General features: G+C 40.3%; 5 protein-coding genes and 2 long non-coding RNA genes across 9 annotated transcripts; 4 read left to right on the top strand and 3 right to left on the bottom strand.

The window, feature by feature from the left end:
• The first annotated feature begins 2,073 nt into the window (after window positions 1-2,073).
• LOC123477041 lies at window positions 2,074-2,510 on the top strand. The gene is made up of 2 exons (XR_006652222.1): window positions 2,074-2,209; window positions 2,311-2,510. It is a non-coding gene; the product is annotated as an uncharacterized LOC123477041 (long non-coding RNA).
• Window positions 2,511-2,656: 146 nt separating this feature from the next.
• Window positions 2,657-3,958, top strand: LOC123477040. Its single transcript, XR_006652220.1, has 2 exons — window positions 2,657-2,796; window positions 2,860-3,958. It is a non-coding gene; the product is annotated as an uncharacterized LOC123477040 (long non-coding RNA).
• Window positions 3,736-8,346, bottom strand: LOC116934754. 2 transcript variants are annotated; one of them, XM_045180235.1, is made up of 7 exons: window positions 7,990-8,346; window positions 7,884-7,926; window positions 7,346-7,829; window positions 5,802-7,315; window positions 5,418-5,725; window positions 4,997-5,339; window positions 3,736-4,927 (listed from the first exon to the last, which is right to left on the bottom strand). In XM_045180235.1, exons 1-7 carry the CDS (start codon window positions 8,157-8,159, stop codon window positions 4,190-4,192), a joined length of 3,600 nt encoding a protein of 1,199 aa, XP_045036170.1. In that variant the 5' UTR covers window positions 8,160-8,346; the 3' UTR covers window positions 3,736-4,189. The 2 variants fall into 2 exon arrangements, with proteins under 2 accessions (XP_045036170.1, XP_045036169.1); XM_045180234.1 differs by having other exon boundaries at window positions 5,802-7,829.
• A 195-nt stretch (window positions 8,347-8,541) lies between these two features.
• LOC116931717 (transmembrane protein 179) lies at window positions 8,542-9,989 on the top strand. Its single transcript, XM_032939345.2, has 7 exons — window positions 8,542-8,781; window positions 8,847-8,893; window positions 8,986-9,115; window positions 9,195-9,323; window positions 9,386-9,470; window positions 9,536-9,648; window positions 9,724-9,989. The coding sequence occupies exons 1-7, from the start codon at window positions 8,681-8,683 to the stop codon at window positions 9,785-9,787; spliced, it is 669 nt and encodes a 222-aa protein (XP_032795236.1). The 5' UTR covers window positions 8,542-8,680; the 3' UTR covers window positions 9,788-9,989.
• A 258-nt stretch (window positions 9,990-10,247) lies between these two features.
• Window positions 10,248-11,852, top strand: LOC116931716 (ras-related protein Rab-1A). Its single transcript, XM_032939344.2, has 6 exons — window positions 10,248-10,415; window positions 10,734-10,806; window positions 10,866-10,913; window positions 10,975-11,022; window positions 11,105-11,332; window positions 11,401-11,852. The coding sequence occupies exons 1-6, from the start codon at window positions 10,402-10,404 to the stop codon at window positions 11,599-11,601; spliced, it is 612 nt and encodes a 203-aa protein (XP_032795235.1). The 5' UTR covers window positions 10,248-10,401; the 3' UTR covers window positions 11,602-11,852.
• A 289-nt stretch (window positions 11,853-12,141) lies between these two features.
• On the bottom strand, window positions 12,142-13,953 carry LOC116931714 (out at first protein). The gene is made up of 7 exons (XM_032939343.2): window positions 13,627-13,953; window positions 13,351-13,509; window positions 13,171-13,278; window positions 13,011-13,093; window positions 12,873-12,936; window positions 12,627-12,799; window positions 12,142-12,572 (listed from the first exon to the last, which is right to left on the bottom strand). The coding sequence occupies exons 1-7, from the start codon at window positions 13,738-13,740 to the stop codon at window positions 12,422-12,424; spliced, it is 852 nt and encodes a 283-aa protein (XP_032795234.2). The 5' UTR covers window positions 13,741-13,953; the 3' UTR covers window positions 12,142-12,421.
• A 248-nt stretch (window positions 13,954-14,201) lies between these two features.
• On the bottom strand, window positions 14,202-16,568 carry LOC116931713 (F-box only protein 9). Of its 2 annotated transcripts, XM_032939342.2 has the most exons (11): window positions 16,354-16,568; window positions 16,196-16,274; window positions 16,009-16,124; window positions 15,810-15,945; window positions 15,555-15,739; window positions 15,434-15,487; window positions 15,329-15,376; window positions 15,210-15,271; window positions 14,988-15,144; window positions 14,622-14,912; window positions 14,202-14,538 (listed from the first exon to the last, which is right to left on the bottom strand). In XM_032939342.2, the coding sequence occupies exons 1-11, from the start codon at window positions 16,354-16,356 to the stop codon at window positions 14,350-14,352; spliced, it is 1,320 nt and encodes a 439-aa protein (XP_032795233.2). In that variant the 5' UTR covers window positions 16,357-16,568; the 3' UTR covers window positions 14,202-14,349. The 2 variants fall into 2 exon arrangements, with proteins under 2 accessions (XP_032795233.2, XP_045036172.1); XM_045180237.1 differs by lacking the exons at window positions 16,196-16,274; window positions 16,354-16,568 and having other exon boundaries at window positions 15,555-15,710.
• Window positions 16,569-16,600: the final 32 nt, after the last annotated feature.

The following is a 16,600-nucleotide window of genomic DNA, read 5'->3' as shown; positions in this document are numbered from 1 at the left end:
CTATTACATAACGTTCCATACAAAGTGGTCTAAGTTAGCAATTACGTAGTTGAAGGAAAGGATCGTTTACCATTCAGTTAGGCTTACTCTTCCCAATTATGGTCGTGATACATTCCAGGCACAAATCGTAAAGGGATCGAATGTTTTTAGATAGAGGGATTATACATGAATTCTATATTTTAGCAAAGCCAAAGCAAAAATGAATGGGGAAATAAGAAAACGACCATGCGTCGAAACAGTTTACGACGAATTAAAGAAGTTTAGGAGCAGTGACTCATTGAGGTCTAGCCATCTGGCGGCAAGATGTCTTAGGCTAGCTCTTTAGCGTTTAGCCCCATCCTAGTTAGCGCTAGTGTCATGGCTGACGGCATCTTGGTGTGGGAGAGCTTCAGATAATGTCGATTTTCGAAACGGTCTAGAATCAATTTGAATTGTCAGTTGATAAATAAATTTGTTGCATTTATGAAGTGGCATTGCCATTTTGACACCATGCTAATGGGGGCGAACATGCGAATAGGACAAGAGCAAGAGTAAAAGATGCAAGTGGTGGAGCGTAGAAGTCGTACAACCCTCAAACTCAACGCCTCAGACAGTCATAGGGTCTTAGGACCATAAATGTACAGTTATAGAAGATCTAAGACTCGCCCTCAATTAGATTTACATAATTATGCCACAACCCAACCAGACCCAGATAACGATTTAACGCCTTTCATCTCTATTAATTGTCCGAAAAACGCAAAAGGGAAAGAAAAGTAATAAAAGCAATGGGTATACATTGTTTATTTTTTTTTACCATTTATGATCCTCCAACTCCATCGCAGGCATTGACAGATCGACACAGTAACATTCACAACGAATTTGCATGGGAAGGTAAATTTTGCATCAGACGATTAGCCGATGATTAGATGTCGACTTCCTGTCGATAGTATGATCCGTTATTCAACTCGCAGAAATTAATATTTAGGCGACTGCAAACAAGACGAACATCTAGTTTCGCCAGGTTGACCACCATCAACTAACAGTTTGCAATCTAACGAACAAAGATAATCGGCAATGGTGAAATAATTTCCATGAACCATTCCTTGCCTCGTGATTTCAGCCACATTAATGCCTTCGTACATCTCGACCGGATAACGTCCTTGGCAAACAGTGGCAGTCTTGAGTTTACCGAGCTCTGATCGCATCTGACTTTCGTCAATCCTATTGTCTGAGAAGAAAGAAGCAACGTGTTGCATTTGACCGAGAACTTCAAAAATGAATTTGAGATCATGGCGCACAATCAGCCTCATCAGATGGGTTTTGTAAGAATGTCGAGGGTCGGTGTTGACGGCAATATCGTAAGCCCGTTGGAATGGCGGCCAGACTTCAAGCTGAGACGGGCAATTTTCATTAACTTGGATTTGTTCAAAGTAAGGAAGACCTTCAGAACGCGCCATGTCGATGAAAATCCGCCATCCTTTGTAAGAAAATTTAATTTTACACAGTTCGACAGTTGAGATCTTGTGAATGAGAATCCAATGTATTACCTAATTTGGCTTGGGCGGCGTCAACAGCCATTTAGACGGAGAATAGGGTGTCTCGGGGATAATAACAGGGAAGGGGAGGGGAAAAGAAATTACTGCGGAGTAGCGATACACGCACCTCATCCACCTGGCGACACGATGACGACAAATATGCATTGATTGAGGACTTGACCTTAATGGTTCTTTGAACAAAGAAAAGAAGGGTAGGCAAGAAATGATGACGTCAAACAGGGTGCCTACACGGTCTTTAATGAGTGGAGCTTTTTAACCATATTCGCCATCTGGGGTGAGAGAATCACATTAAAATAATGAAACCCTTAGCAGTAATGTTGATAAAATCATGAAACCCTTAGCACTAATGTTGAGTTATATTTCAACAATTTATATAACTGCCCCAAGTACAAGCTCAGGATTCGTGTAACAATATCGCACATAAATAGAACCCTTTTCGCTCGCGCATCTTAAATGGTACTCCCAAGAACAATGACCAATTGATTCTGCGTGTGTACAGTACCCATTTTCGTAAGAATTGCGAAACGGTATTGTTTGTCTATTTTGGAGGGGAAGAGGAAATGGTACCGTTACCTTCAGCAAAACGCGCTGGTTTTTAAACTGTCTCATGGACAATGCAAAGTAGAGAGCCTGGACTTTAAACTACCATCGAGTTTTTAAGTTTGAACTCCTCCGTACGTGCTCTTTCAGTTTTACTTTTTTGTACTACAGTAAGAATGAGCCTGTACAATGATCTCTGATGGTTTCAAGCTATACTTTCTCATGCCTATTTTAGGATTATATTTGAACATTGACGCGCCGCGGTCATAGAAAACTGTTGAACAGCAGCGGAGCAGCCGACTTGATAGCATGTCATCGGTGAGGGACAGCAGCACGCTATACCATGAAGTATACTGTATGTATACTTCATGATTAATACTATACAGAACACTAACGTAGCGCCATCTGAATACAATTTAAGTAGTTAAGCCTAAATAGTTTGAGTTGCTTTTAGTGTTTTTTTTTTTTTAAGTTTTCTTTTCACTTCCATTACTGTGAACAAATGTTGTTACGTCAGCAGTGGTGAGAGTAATGTTAAGTAACTTACATAATTAATGGCAGTGATGCTTGGTTTACATCGAGTGTGAAACCACACTCACTTGTTGATCCATGAAAACCAATAGCTGTGTTCCTTCTTCCAAGATTAGCATTAACACACTATTCTTACATTCACGAATAGACTTGAATCACTTAGATGAGTCCATTCCAGATATTATTTCAGGTGAATCAACTATCTGCAGTACCCAATAACAAATGACAAATTTTCACTAATGCTTCAAATTAGGGTAGACAATAATTGAACTTTTACCCAATGTCGAACTTGAGATTACCTGGAAACATGTCTGGAAAACATCCAAGTAACAGGATAGTGTTGCCAAAACCTGTTAAATTAGATGAAAAGAAATAAAAAAGATGCAGCAAAGCACTTAAGCAGAACCTTGGTTTCAAATAAAAAATAACATACAGTTGCAACATTTCCAGGTTCTAGTTTAGAAATTTTGATTTTTGCTTGGTGGTCTTTGGATTACATGACACGTCTCTCCTTTTATTGTGTGTAGAAAAATAAAAATAATAAATTAGCAAGAGTTTGTCAGAACGACGACAGAAATCGTTTAGATCATGCAAAGAAGACAACGACCCAAATTCTATAAGTCTTTTAGTTACCACGTGGCGAATATAGCCATATAGGATATAGCCAAATAATTCCTTCTTTTCGTATGTTAGTTTGTGAAATAATATAACATAGGTGCTTTGCCACAGTGAGTTATAGACTCTAGAACTGCAATCCAAGTTTACAAAATGATTATGGATTATTGACTACAGGAATAAAGCTTTTTAGTCTCGATTTGGCGATAGATTAGCCGGATGAGCTATGTCTTAAAACCTTTTGTCGCGTCCTAGGCTCTTCGTGAGTGGTCGACTTGCTTTTTTAGCTGTAAGTCCTATTTCTATTGGTAGTTTTGGTCACATGTCGAACCTGCAGGCCTACTATTGGCTCTTCTACAGCAAATACAGTTTACTGGTACCTTAAGCTACACAAGAATAAAAAAATAATGTAGAATTCCGTATTTATCGTAAAGAGCAAGTCTTAACACTAAGCCAACAGTTGTGCAAAAACCAGATCACAAAAAATGAAATGATACGATGTAAACTTCCAACAAACCGTTGCGACTTTGTTTGTATTCATGGGACTTGGGTAAAGGGAATTCAGCTCACTGTCAAATGCCACGTAGGATGCGTGTATGTTTTGAATATTGGGGAAATAGGGAAAAACAAACAAGACCATGATGTAAACAGCAAGTAGTTGGAACTGTACTGAGAAAAAAGAGAAAAGAATCTGAAAGGCGGAAAAGAAGAAATTAAAGACTGAAAAAAAAAAAAAATGAATAGAAAGGAAACCTAATTATAAATTGAACAAAACGTAACTGAACTTGCCAGGTTGTTCCGTCTTTTGGCTACGTATAGACACCAAAACGACGAGGGAAAAATATGGCGAGAGCACTTTTTTGTTGTCTTCTCTTCTGTGTTTTAACTTTTTCGACGTCCTTTTATTACTGACTTTCACTGTCGGTATGGGATTTAGGGATAGTTGTATCGTCATTGGTATTGGACATTCAGAGGGGAGAAGGTGCTTGAGAGCCACCTGTTTGGCCTTCGACCACTTGATTGACAATCTCGTCCACTTGCATTAATTCACTGTCAACCACATCGTCATCAACATGGTCACCGTCCGGTCCTCCACCAATTCCGGATTCACTCCCAGCAGTTGGAGGCAAGTGATCCGCTTCTTCCAGCTCTTCCCACAATTTGGATGCAGCAGCGGCTGCCGAATCCGCTTTCATCTGAGCATCGTCTTGTTGCTGGGAAACATCATCCGTTTCATGGACGACAACCGGAACTGGGAGTTGCGGCTCCGGTGAGGAGGTTTCCGTAGTTACGCTGATGGCAGGAGGGATTGAAACTCCAACCGATGATGAAGTTGCCTGGCATAATTGAGCCGAATCAACGGCATCTTCCTCTAATAATTTGCGTTCGTCTTTGCTGATAAAATAAGTGCCGCATTGTAGGCCAAGCAGCCGGGCCGTCTCTGGATTTGTCAGCTGATAAGGCTCGTGTTCTTCTTCGTCAGCATCACCGTTACTATGTGGATGCAGGTGCCGAGTAGTCATGGTTGACACACGGTCAAAAAGGGACGTCACTTCGTTAAGGATGCGTGGAATGAGAGGCGCGCTGCTGTTGCCCTCATCTTCCTGTTGCACCCTCAAAAGCAAATATTCCCAACTGGACATTGCAGCTGATAGGCGGGGACCAGCAACATCCACCACTTCTTCGTCTGTGCACAATTCCAAAGCCTAAACATGAAATGATACATTTTAAAGAATTGTTCTCTATACAACCACAATTCTTTTAAGAGTCATTACCTCAGCAAGGCGAATTTTTCTCTTTTCGGAAAGAAGAGCTGGCGAGTGTACTAAAGGAGGCCGGCCAACTCCTCGCCCTCGACCTCTACCTCTGCCTCGACCACGTCCTCCCCTCCAACCACCTCGCCCACTGCCTCTGATTGTGCTTGCTGTCGTCGTTGTCCTGACCGCCCGTTTGACAACTTTTTCCGTTTCGGTGGAATCAGATTCCTCTTCCGCTTCCATGTCTTCTTTGTCATGCTGCCCGTTTTTCTTTTCAATGGCTGGCACTGGAACTGTAGAATTGCGCCGGGTCACCACACTACTACTGTGGTCGGGGAACTGTTCAAAATGCCTCGATAACCTTTAAAATAATTAAACCATTAAAGGTAAAAAAAAAAAAAAAAAATTAGGCAAAAATTGACTACTGCGACGCTCATACCTATGCGGGGTAGTATATTCTCGTTTGCAAATTGTGCAGTGAAACGGCGAGGTCGGTATAACGGACTTGATGGGACCTTTGGAATCTTCGGATGATTCGGCATTGCTATCCTCATTCCCCACATTCACGTTGGGCGAAGAATGGTCGATTCGATAATCCGAATAGCCACCGTCAGAGTCATCCAGATCCGGCTGGGCAAAGTCTAAATGATGGAGTCTCTTGTAGTCCTTGACCATATGACGGGGTGGTTTGGAAACTCGACCGGATCGGGTTCGAGGCAATAGTTTCTTTTTGCCTTCTCGTTCCTCCTAAAAATTTGAACAATAAAAAATGATACTCATCTTTAAGACATAAGATCGTACACCATCAGGCTCTTTCAATTACTTTGGACATGTCAATGTTGGTACTAATGGGATCCTCTTCTTGCAGGTCATCTGAATCAGACTCCTCTGTGCTGACCACTTTACGTTTTTGAGCAAAGGCTGTTGCACGTCCAGGTGGTCGTCCTCTGCCTCTACCTCGTCCTCTGACAACTGGAGGCGTGGTAGACGTTGGAGTGGTGGAACTTGTTGATTTCAGGGAAACCGGAGTGACTGGGCTATGCGTTGTAATGGTGGCACCCGTCACTGAAGGAGTTTTCTTCAACTCGCTCGGAGTGACGACTCGGTAGACGATCCGCGTATTGGATTTTGCATCGTAGACGACCCGTCGCTTGCCACCGTCTCCTTCCGCACTACTGGCAAAGGAACTGTTTCCACTTTTACCTTCTCCCGTTCCCGACAGGATTGCCTGCCGGTTTTGCTTCAACACTGAAGCGATGTGCTTCAATTGATCGGGAGTCAATGGCTGCAAACTGCGGAAACTATTGCCTTCCTGCACCAGTTGAATGGGATTCTCTGTGGTGCCTAGGGGTTTCTTTGGCGGATTCGCGACTGGTGTCACTGTCAATGAGGCGCTCGGAGTTGTAGTGGATGTCGAACTGAACAGGGAGGCCAGGAAGGGCTTTGACGAGCTTTTGACAGGAGATGACATTAAAGAAAACGAACTGCTGTTGGGTAACGTATCTGGATCTAGCCGTGCTGGTCCTGTGGTTTTCCCGCCAGAATTGTTGATGGCTGACTGCTGCACCACAGGCGTTTTCACCACCCTGGTCTCTTGCTGCATCATCGATGCCGAATTGGTAAGGCTAGAGACAAAGCTGCCGGTGCTGCTAGAGAACGAATGTGGCGGGATGACAATCTTTATTTTCTTGGGGATACCACCCTCGGTAAACGAATGAGCCAGCGGGCTACCTGTCTGTGCCAGGAGTGCGCTGGCCGTACTGGCAGGCAGTCTAAGGCATAATTTGCGTTTACCGCCCACCATTCTTGGCACAATCGAAACGTTCGATTGATTTGGCTCATTCGGATTGAATAACGAATGAATGATATTGGATAGAACATCATTAGCCGAACTATCACCTTCGCCACCATCTTCACCGAGCCGTTGAGAAACAGCATCCAGCGAGACAGTTGTGGTTTGCATTTCCTCATCTTCTTTCACTTTCTTCTCATTTTCGTCCGCCTCCTGTTTTTGTATTTCCGCAGAGAGAACGTCAGGTACTATTATGGCTTCAGGAACCTCAATTATCTGTGGTTCCGTTCCGCCTTCCTTATTTGGACAAGATTCTTGACTTGTGGGTTGAAGCTCTGATGGAATTTCTGGTGACATTTTTGGTGGGATTTCTGATTCTCTAGTGGACCCAGGAAGGTCATGTTGCAAGTCCTCCTGAAGCTCATCTTGTAGTTCACTTTGTAGCTCTGACTGAAGTTCTGATTGAAATTCTGCATGAAGTTGGGACTGAAGGTCTGACTGAATTCCAGCTTGCAATTCTTGTTGAAACTCTGATTGCTCTGGATGTTCAGAGTTGAATTCTGATTGCTCTGGATGTTCAGAGTTGAATTCTGATTGCTCTGGATGTTCAGGGTTGAATTCTGATTGCTCTGGATGTTCAGGGTTGAATTCTGATTGCTCTGGATGTTCAGAGTTGAACTCTGACTGCTCTGGATGTTCAGAGTTAAATTCTGATTGCTCTTGTTGTTCAGAGTTGAACTCTGACTGCTCTGGATGTTCAGAGTTGAACTCTGACTGCTCTGGATGTTCAGAGTTGAATTCTGACTGTTCTGGATTTTCAGAGATGAATTCTGACTGTTCTGGATTTTCAGAGATGAATTCTGACTGCTCTGGATTTTCAGAGTTGAATTCTGTCATATCTTCAGAAGGCTGCATTTCAGATTCCTGATCCATTTGTTCAGCCATTCCTTCCATCTCTGCTTCTGCTGCAATGGCTTGTGCCTGCTCATCTTCTACTGGCTGGTCAACAGGATCCAATTGAATCCCTAATGCTTCAGCATCTTGCCGACTCAGTACCACCTATAACAGTACAATTAAATTACTATAGCCAGAAAGAAAAAATACCCAAAATACCGTTTGAGGTTCTCCATGTTCATTTTGAACTATAGCAATAATGCTGTGATCATAAAAGTAAACATTATTGAAGAGAAAATTTCTCACATGTTATTTAAAGCAATACCTGTCTTCACTGACAGTTCCACTATCCATTAGTTGTTGTAGACTCTGTTCATCTAATACGGTTGTCGTGTGTACTTGTCCCTCTTCCATTTGCATCGTTTCATCTGTCTCCTGTACATGTTCACCGACATCGGTGTTGTTAGTATCCTCTTCAACTTGATTCGTTTCCATTTTTGTATCGAGTTTATAAGAGAAACGCTGAGTCTATTAACTTTTTTTCACCCACCACGCGAACAACAACTTCATTAATCACCGTTTTCATCCAGTTCCCGGTTTTTTCGTTTCTTTTTCTAAAGAGGAAAACTCGATGTAGCAAATCTCACGCCTTCCACCTCACACACACAGACGCTTCTTTCTGCGACAGCATTGCCATGCTGTTTTTCTCTATTCTGGATGAGCATATTTTTAAAAATAATGAATTATCCTATATTATATGTGTACATATTGAAAAAAATTTTTGAATTAGACTGAATATTTTATTTGTGTCAATTAAAATAACTTATTTTCAATGTTTTTGTTTTGTCAAATGCAACGCCGTTTTCCCTAACTGTCAATCGCAATTACATACGTATGTAACTTTTAAGAGCTTGCTTAACCCTGCTTCCTTGTTTACCCTCACCGAATTATGGAAGCTGTTACATATCGTTTTGATTTCCTCCCAGTTTTGGTCTGAATCACGTTCCGTAGCTAAAATGAACGTTTTACTGGTCATTCAAATTACGGTTTATATCCTAGCTTTAGTTTTAGCTTTATGTATATCTGTTCCTGTCATTATTCATCAAAAAGACTTTAAGTACTTTCTGATTTCTTTTACCCTTTCTCAAAGGAACACTCATTAAGAAATGTTTTCTTTTTCAGAGGACATTGTTTGCTCTTTTCCAGAGGAACATGGAGGGAAACTGATGGTTGGCATTGTGTATTTATTTATATGGCTTACCTCTGGAATTAATAATTTTTTACTCATTTCTTTTGAAAAACAAATAATAAAAAACAATAGGCCAATTTGTGATTACATGGGCACCAAGTGCCTACTGCATCTTTGTTATTCTATCTGGAGTGGTTTTGCTTACAGCTTGCTGTTTCCAAATTCACAGGCTTGGTCATTTTCTCTATAGAGGACTTGACAGGTTTGTCTTTATGAACAAACATATAGATTGCAATCCAAACTAATTTTTTTTTTTTTTTTTCATTTTAAATAAACATCAGCTCTTTCCTGTCTGCATTTGTGGATGCTGTTGGCAGTGCCTTCCTTTGTTTCCTTTCTTTAGCTTCTGCCATGATTATCACTCTTGGATTTGGTACTTGGTGTGGAGATATTACCCAACGTTTTGAGGAGTAAGCACAAGTTATTCCTAAAGTCATTTGTCAGATAATTACAACAATGTCTCACATGAAAGGTGTAGTTATGCAGAAGACGAAAACATTGACCAAGTGGATAATATCAACACCTCTGGCTTTTACTTGTTGCTGGGAACTGCTCAGGTTTCAACTTAAATTTAGGTCTTACGTTTGAATTCACTTGGTTTATCTCTTCTTTTTTATGGTAGTTTGGAGCTTGGGCTTCTTGGGCATGCTGGGTAGGATTAGCTGTGTGTGCAGTTCTCAAATTATGTCGGTATCACCAGCGTGAAAATATACGAGTTAGCATGGCCAAAGAGCGGTAAGGAAATGGGATAGAGTTTAGAGACATGACAATATTGTTACAGTTTGCTCTGTTCATTTTTCTTCTTCTTAGGAGGCGTTTGTTAACAGATGGACTTCCACAGCGAAGCTCTAGCGATGAAGCCATGCTCGGTTAAAAGCTGCGTGTGACGTTGTAATGTGTACATTGTGCGTGCCCTTTACGGAAGTTCATATATCTGTTCGCTTCTCAAAATTCGTTTTACCCCCACAGTTCTCAATAAATGTGTAAACATAGTTACCTATGCCTTAATACTAAAAAATAAGTTTACTCATATGAACCCTTATTGCAGAAAGCCAAATAAATAAATAAAAAAAATAGCACACGGTTTGAATGTTATGATTCCTTAAACCAAGACCAGTGCTGTCTTTTCGGTAGCTCAATGTGATGAACCCCTTTTCCTGGTCACGTGAAGACTGGCGTCGGGAAAAAAATTAATCATGATTTTCCGTGAAAAGGCCTTTGATCGGCACGCCAGTCATGCCCGGGGACAAATTTCATAAGTCATAACAAATCGATTTATGTGTGGTGTATCGATAGTACTCTGTATCGATGCGGTTTGCGTTGACTTGGTTAGGCAATTTTAACACAGGGAGGCGTACCGTAAAGTTGCCCGTTCACGTAGAGTAAAGGGTCGCTGTCCGTTGTTAATTCAGTCTTTCCTTCATCTCTTTATCTCCGCGCAAATTTCCTTTAAATCAACCTTACTAAGTGAACCAGTACACATTCAAAATGAATCCCGAGTAGTAAGTATTTCTTCAAAGTGACAAACCTTTTCGTCTTTAAGATCGACGTTCGAACGATTCCATTTGATGACGTATAGCTTTTTTTTTGCTGTTCTCAACTGCTAATCCCATGTTAATACCAGCCATCTTACAAACTTCTTTGCACTTGGTTATTTGTGAATTTTTAGAGAAATAATTTTAAGATTTTGTGCACTCCACCCATTTGCAAGGCTGATGTAGCTAGTAGGAATTGTCTACTATCTCCCATCTCAACAATGGCTTACACTATCTGGGTGTCATCTGTTCTTTAACTAAATTATTTTTGTTTTCTTTTTTCAGTGATTATCTTTTCAAACTTCTCCTGATTGGTGATTCTGGAGTTGGAAAATCATGCCTTTTGCTCCGATTTGCTGTAAATCTTTGAAAGAAATTGGCATTTTATGCTTTCAAATAATGTTTATCTTTCTGCAGGATGACACTTACTCCGAGAGCTACATCAGTACCATTGGTGTGGATTTCGTAAGTTGCATAACTATTGTTTTGTACTGAGTGATGACTTAATCTTATTCGTCTTGTGCAGAAAATTCGGACAATAGATTTGGACGGAAAGACTATTAAATTACAAATTGTAAGTAAAAGATATAGTTACCATTATTTCGGCAGAAACTTGCTGGTAATCTAAACAAAATGTCATTTTTGCTTCTAAATAGTGGGACACTGCTGGTCAAGAAAGATTCAGAACAATAACTTCCAGTTATTACCGAGGTGCTCATGGTATCATTGTCGTCTATGATTGCACGGATCAAGAGTCATTTAACAACGTAAAGCAGTGGCTCCAGGAAATTGATCGCTATGCGTGTGAAAACGTCAACAAACTTTTGGTTGGTAACAAGTGTGACTTGAGCACTAAAAAGGTCGTCGATTACGCCGCAGCCAAAGTAAATAACCTTTAGTCGAGTCGGTTTAGATTTCACCAGAAAAATGACGTCCATTGATTTTGCTTTAGGAATACGCAGAACAATTAGGCATACCTTTCCTAGAGACATCGGCTAAGAACGCAACGAATGTCGAACAAGCATTCATGACCATGGCGGCTGAGATCAAGAATCGAATGGGTCCTCCATCTGCCCCTTCTGATGGTGTTGGCGGAATCAACATAAACTCTTCCTCTAGACCGGTGGAACAATCGAAATCGGGATGTTGTTAATGGAATAGGGAAAAAGAAATCAAGACAACCAACATAAAACAAAAAAATATAACAAAAAAAAAAAGCAAATATTCGCAACCTCCTCCTCCTTGTTTCCCGTTTCTTGGCCTCTCAACCAAAGTCTAAAGTTGAAAACAAAAAATTACCAATTTTCTTTCTTTTTTCACTTCTCTCGAGTCGCATTGATCGATTGTTATCCCATGCGTATCTATTCTTGCACCCATGAGAGAATAAGAAAAAAATCTAAATAGTGTCGCGTCTTATCTAGGTCTGAAAATTTTTTTTTATTTTTATTTAGCTGAAAAAGGTTGATTTTCCTTCACTATTTTAAAAATGCCAACCCCTCTCCCTTCTACGTGTAACAGCTTGTACACGCCTGTATTTTGCTGTTGTTTCTTGGGGAAATTGGATTCATTAAAAGAAAAACATAAAATTAAAAAAGAAATACCTGTAAGGGAATGTTCTGTTTCGGTGAAAAGAAATTTTGCTCGCCATTCCATTTAGATCCATTTCGTATCAATTTGCTAATATTATACACAATGAGTTGAATTGAATTTTATTATTATTATTTTTGTAAAATTGCCTTTTAAATTATAAGTGGTACATACGAAAGCAACGAAGCAGGATTAATCAGTAAATTATAAGGTTGACAGAAAGATATACCCGTCAAGGACCGATGTGCATCCACGACACAGTGCTGGAAGACTGGAACACGCGCAATTGGCTGTCACCTGATTCTATCTTTAAAATAATTAAAGCTTCACGAGGCACTTTGTTCAATACTTGAATTTTCTCGTATAAAAACGATTTGGCGCTAGTTTTAATAATCGTCCCACGGGCAGAATTGTAAATTCTTCACAGGAAACGCGTAATTGAGGCACTTTTTACATGTCTTGATGCCACATCGATAGCTAAGAGCCTTTCCGGTTTGCTGATCGTGTCCGCGACAGAATTTTAGACCACATGGGTACCTATAATGTTGCACATTAAGTCAAGTTGGTAGAAGATTTAGAAAAACTTATTACCATGGGACACAAAAATTCAAACGGCATTGGCAAGACATTGAGCTCGAGTTTGTGTTTGTAATAGAAACATCTTTGCATCGGCTGGCTGGCCGTACCATGTGCTGTGCAGCGTCGAGAACCATGATAGCTTCATTGGGATTACCAATAGCAGCCCATACTTTCAAATCTGCCTCCTATTTACAAAAAAATAACAGCAAACACAAGTTTAAGAAAACTATATGCTCGGTTTATACTGTACTTTCTTACCTGAACATAGATTGTTTTTGCTTCTACACATAAAGGTTGAATATGGTTAGATATAACCTTAGACCTAGATACCATTAGTTACAAAGGGGGAAACTCCCATTTAGTAAATTTATCCCTTGGATTAAGTGTTATGAATACCTTGAGATATCCAAACTGTATTCAAATGTGGCATTTTCATGACCATTATCCTCCTCTGGGTACCTTACTGTGTGTGGGTTTTTCTATGAATTCCAAAGAAAATTAATTAGTTGGTGGGTACTTTCACAACAAAATCAAAGCACAGCTCAGGGAGTTTTACCTGCCGAAGTTTGGCAATTGCATCTGCAGCAATAAAGTCCTGTTTAGATAATTTGGATGCAAAACAAACAGCCTGGTAATACGGGGGCTGTAAACCCTTCATGAATAGCTGGTTTAGCAATAAAATCATAAAAGGACCTTAAATGATTATTCCATTTGATAGACCTGTTAAAAAACACACCTGTTCCTCCTCAGCTAGAATCAGGAGGCGGTAGATTTGCACCTCCCTCCGAAAATCTAGTAGCTGTGTGACTATAGTTCCATCTGCTCTTTGGTATTCTAGTTCCACAACATCTTCACTAACATTTGAAGCTAAGACTTCCTGCAGAACATCTCCGCCCTTTTTCAAACACAGAATACATTAGCTGGGATACTTAAGAAACATTATGAAATCAGGAGTCATTTGCACATGGAACTTTCCAAATTTCTAGAGTTACTTGTTGACCAAAGAACTCACCTGATTTTTTATATTGATGACAAGCTGGGGACTTGATGAAGTAAAACAACTCAACATAAACATTAAACAGGCGAAATGGACATTCACGAACACAAAGCCGTTCATCTCGAACATGACTTCTACAGGGATAATTGCATCCGGTTACCTGTCGTACATTTTGGTACCTAACTTTTTGTTTGCTTTTTGTCTATATGATTAATTTTTTTCCTTTTTCTCCTACTATGGTCGATTAAAAGTGCGCATAACAACGTAGGTCTGGTTCGAGGTATGAGGTGCAAACGAAAAACACAAGTTGGCTATAGCGTGTACTTGGAACACGGGACGGTATGTCGTGGAAATGATGGCGGAAACGGTGAGAGCCACCAAGGTATCCCGTCCTATCGACGGCATGAAACGTTATAGAATCAAACTTAAATTCGTGGATTGATTACTGTTTCCTTTTCGGGAAAGGCTAACTAGTTTCCACGACGTACCATCCCATGCTACAAGGTTCAACATTCGCGATCAAACTAATCCCAGCAAACGTAGACCAGAATTTCTTCCTCTTTGAATGAACAGCGGAAAACGTTCAGAGATAAAGTTAACAAGTTCTTTCATTTTCCCGTGGTAACACATTAATTTCTTATTCTATAGTAAAACAAATCAAATTAAAAAGAACTTTTCACAGGCACAGGCAATTGTCAAAAGTATTTGCAATTGAGTGGAAAGAACTTGTGTTCGTATTTAAAGAGGTTTTTCGCTGAGGGCATTGTACGATCTTACACGACTGAAGATCAGAGGCGGGAAACGAGAGGCGGTAATATCAAAATCAGCAGTCGTTGGATCTTTATCTTGGTAAACAGTTTGGATTGCGTAACGTTTCCAGTGGAGTGCCCAATGAAGTTTTTTCTTGACCGTCTTGATTTCCAATTCCTACGGAAACAACAATGATTTGAATGAAACACGGGTGTTCTAATGCTTAAAAACGGTGACTATCTTCACTTCGATCAACTTACTAATTCGAAAATTTGCTCAGCAATTGTGCTGCCATTATTGTTGGCCTCCTCATTTCTTCTTCTGTGCCTGATATTCTCAATGCGTTCGGCTCGTTCGGGAACCCGCTTACGCTTAAAGATGCATGATACAATATTGCCGTGGAGTGTGTAAAATCCGCGGAAACAGGACGGATCTTTTCTTTTTAAACGCTTCGCAACGACTAAACTGGGCACATCAGCCGTCGTAGACATGACGGCTGTACGGTCCGGATAGAAGCGCAAATAGCGAAAATAGTTAACCAAATGCCAGGGCTACGTTTTTTAAGAGTCCCCAAAGAAATCATGAAATGAGATATTTGTAAAGAAACACATCATATGGACTTTTACCTGGTAATTCGTATCTTGAAAACTATTCTCTCCCTGCCTTACATATGATGTTTTACTGATGTAACAGCCACTGAACTGGAGACGAGGACGATGGATAAACATATCCCTGTATCCACTGAAGCCAAACGTTGCTGGATTGCATTCGTTTTTCCAGACGCTGAAACAAGCAACAGGAAAATAATTAGTTCACACTGACCGAGACGAAATGATTGCATGTACTACCTAAGACATGCCAGTTTCCATATCTCGCTGTCTCGAGTGCAGACGTAGAGCCCCCGACAAACCTGTACGCAGGGATAAGCTTAGAGTAGAGTCTTCTTCAATGAATAGCCAATACTTACCAATGAAACTTGTTCCAATGAGCGAAGATCAAGCTCAGACGAAACGACCTGTTAAAAAAATTGCAGTCAAGAATGATCAAAATTCATTGCAGTTGAAATGAATACCCATTTCAGCAGGTAGGCAATGATTTCGCGTGGTAAGTCTGATATGTGAGTGGTCTGCAATACATTTTTAATTTGTAAAGAAAATGCGAAGAATATTGTTAGCATGTAGGATTAGGACAACCTTTGGCTCCTCCAGCGGGGCGCAAACTCTTCCATCCTGTAACGTTAGCCTCTTGAATTTCTCAAGTAACTCAACTGGAAGTTCGTCGTCAACAACGTCGGCGTTATTATTGTCATTGGCAAAGGGAACGTCCAAAATTGAATTTCTGCGGCTCCTCTGGTCAGAAGGAATGGATTTATTACTTTCTGGAATATCCAGCACAAAAATGTAATTTGTTGGCTGTATAAATGTTTTAAAACTAATTAATTTACTTACCTTTGCTTTCTTGATATGTATAAATTCTTTCTTCAATATCTGGGACCAACTGCATGGCTCGCTTGTAAAATCTAATGGCTTCCACCACGTCTCCAGATTTTTCATATTTTACTCCACGCAAGTACATGCTAGCTGCCTGCAGAAAGTTATTACACATAGTAAAATTACAACTGACTAAAAACAAGAGCATGTCATTTACCTCCTCCACATTTCCTGCAACTTTATCGCCCTTGTCTGTTCCAGATTCCCCTTCCTGATTATCAACTGGTACTGATGTGGATTTTCCTTGATTGTGATGTGTTTCAGCCTGTTGACCTGTAAATCCAAAATAGTGTTAATGCACCGTGTAACCCACATTTGCAATTATGTAACATGCAACTGCATACTCCTAGCAACAGAAATCTCCGTTTCCCATTGTCGCCGAAAATTTTCTAGCAGTTCTTCACTGCTTTGATTTGTTTCGGCCTGTTCAGAAAAGAATATTAGATTTTTTTTTTAATGATTCCCGCTTCGTTATATAACTTTCACGCATTGTCAGTCCTACCATTTTGTAAGAATAGTAAACTTTCACGACTGGTTATATGCTCAGTCCAACTTTCCGCCGATTCTTTGCTAATGAAGGAGTAAGTCCACATAGGCTCGAATGAACGGGAAATTGTGAAAAGAAAAGGAATTGTCAAATAAGAATTTGATAGATATTTCGGATTGGAACGCAGTAAGTCAGTTTTACCAAAATAAATCCGTACTTCGTCTGCTCTTTCTTTACAAAGTTGCCGAATTTAATGACGAAA

The sequence above is a fragment of the Daphnia magna genome, linkage group LG10, assembly GCF_020631705.1.
Source record: "Daphnia magna isolate NIES linkage group LG10, ASM2063170v1.1, whole genome shotgun sequence".
NCBI classification, from domain to species: domain Eukaryota; kingdom Metazoa; phylum Arthropoda; class Branchiopoda; order Diplostraca; family Daphniidae; genus Daphnia; species Daphnia magna.
This window is presented reverse-complemented; position numbering and strand designations above follow the sequence as displayed.

Coding starts and splice junctions, on each gene's coding strand:
- LOC116931714 (XM_032939343.2), bottom strand. CDS start 13,740: ATGTTCGAGATGAACGGCTTTGTGTTCGTGAATGTCCATTTCGCCTGT. Junction 13,279..13,350: donor TTCTAGCTGAGGAGGAACAG/GTGTGTTTTTTA, acceptor TTGCTAAACCAG/CTATTCATGAAGGGTTTACA. Junction 13,094..13,170: donor CAATTGCCAAACTTCGGCAG/GTAAAACTCCCT, acceptor TGGAATTCATAG/AAAAACCCACACACAGTAAG.
- LOC116931716 (XM_032939344.2), top strand. Junction 10,807..10,865: donor GCCTTTTGCTCCGATTTGCT/GTAAATCTTTGA, acceptor ATCTTTCTGCAG/GATGACACTTACTCCGAGAG. Junction 10,914..10,974: donor GTACCATTGGTGTGGATTTC/GTAAGTTGCATA, acceptor CGTCTTGTGCAG/AAAATTCGGACAATAGATTT.
- LOC116931717 (XM_032939345.2), top strand. CDS start 8,681: ATGAACGTTTTACTGGTCATTCAAATTACGGTTTATATCCTAGCTTTA. Junction 9,324..9,385: donor ATTACCCAACGTTTTGAGGA/GTAAGCACAAGT, acceptor CTCACATGAAAG/GTGTAGTTATGCAGAAGACG. Junction 9,649..9,723: donor GTTAGCATGGCCAAAGAGCG/GTAAGGAAATGG, acceptor TCTTCTTCTTAG/GAGGCGTTTGTTAACAGATG.
- LOC116934754 (XM_045180234.1), bottom strand. CDS start 8,159: ATGGAAACGAATCAAGTTGAAGAGGATACTAACAACACCGATGTCGGT. Junction 5,340..5,417: donor GAATATACTACCCCGCATAG/GTATGAGCGTCG, acceptor ATTATTTTAAAG/GTTATCGAGGCATTTTGAAC. Junction 4,928..4,996: donor GAAAAATTCGCCTTGCTGAG/GTAATGACTCTT, acceptor TTTCATGTTTAG/GCTTTGGAATTGTGCACAGA.
- LOC116931713 (XM_032939342.2), bottom strand. Junction 15,946..16,008: donor TTGCAGGAAATGTGGAGGAG/GTAAATGACATG, acceptor AACTTTCTGCAG/GCAGCTAGCATGTACTTGCG. Junction 14,913..14,987: donor TTCAAGATACGAATTACCAG/GTAAAAGTCCAT, acceptor TAAAAAACGTAG/CCCTGGCATTTGGTTAACTA.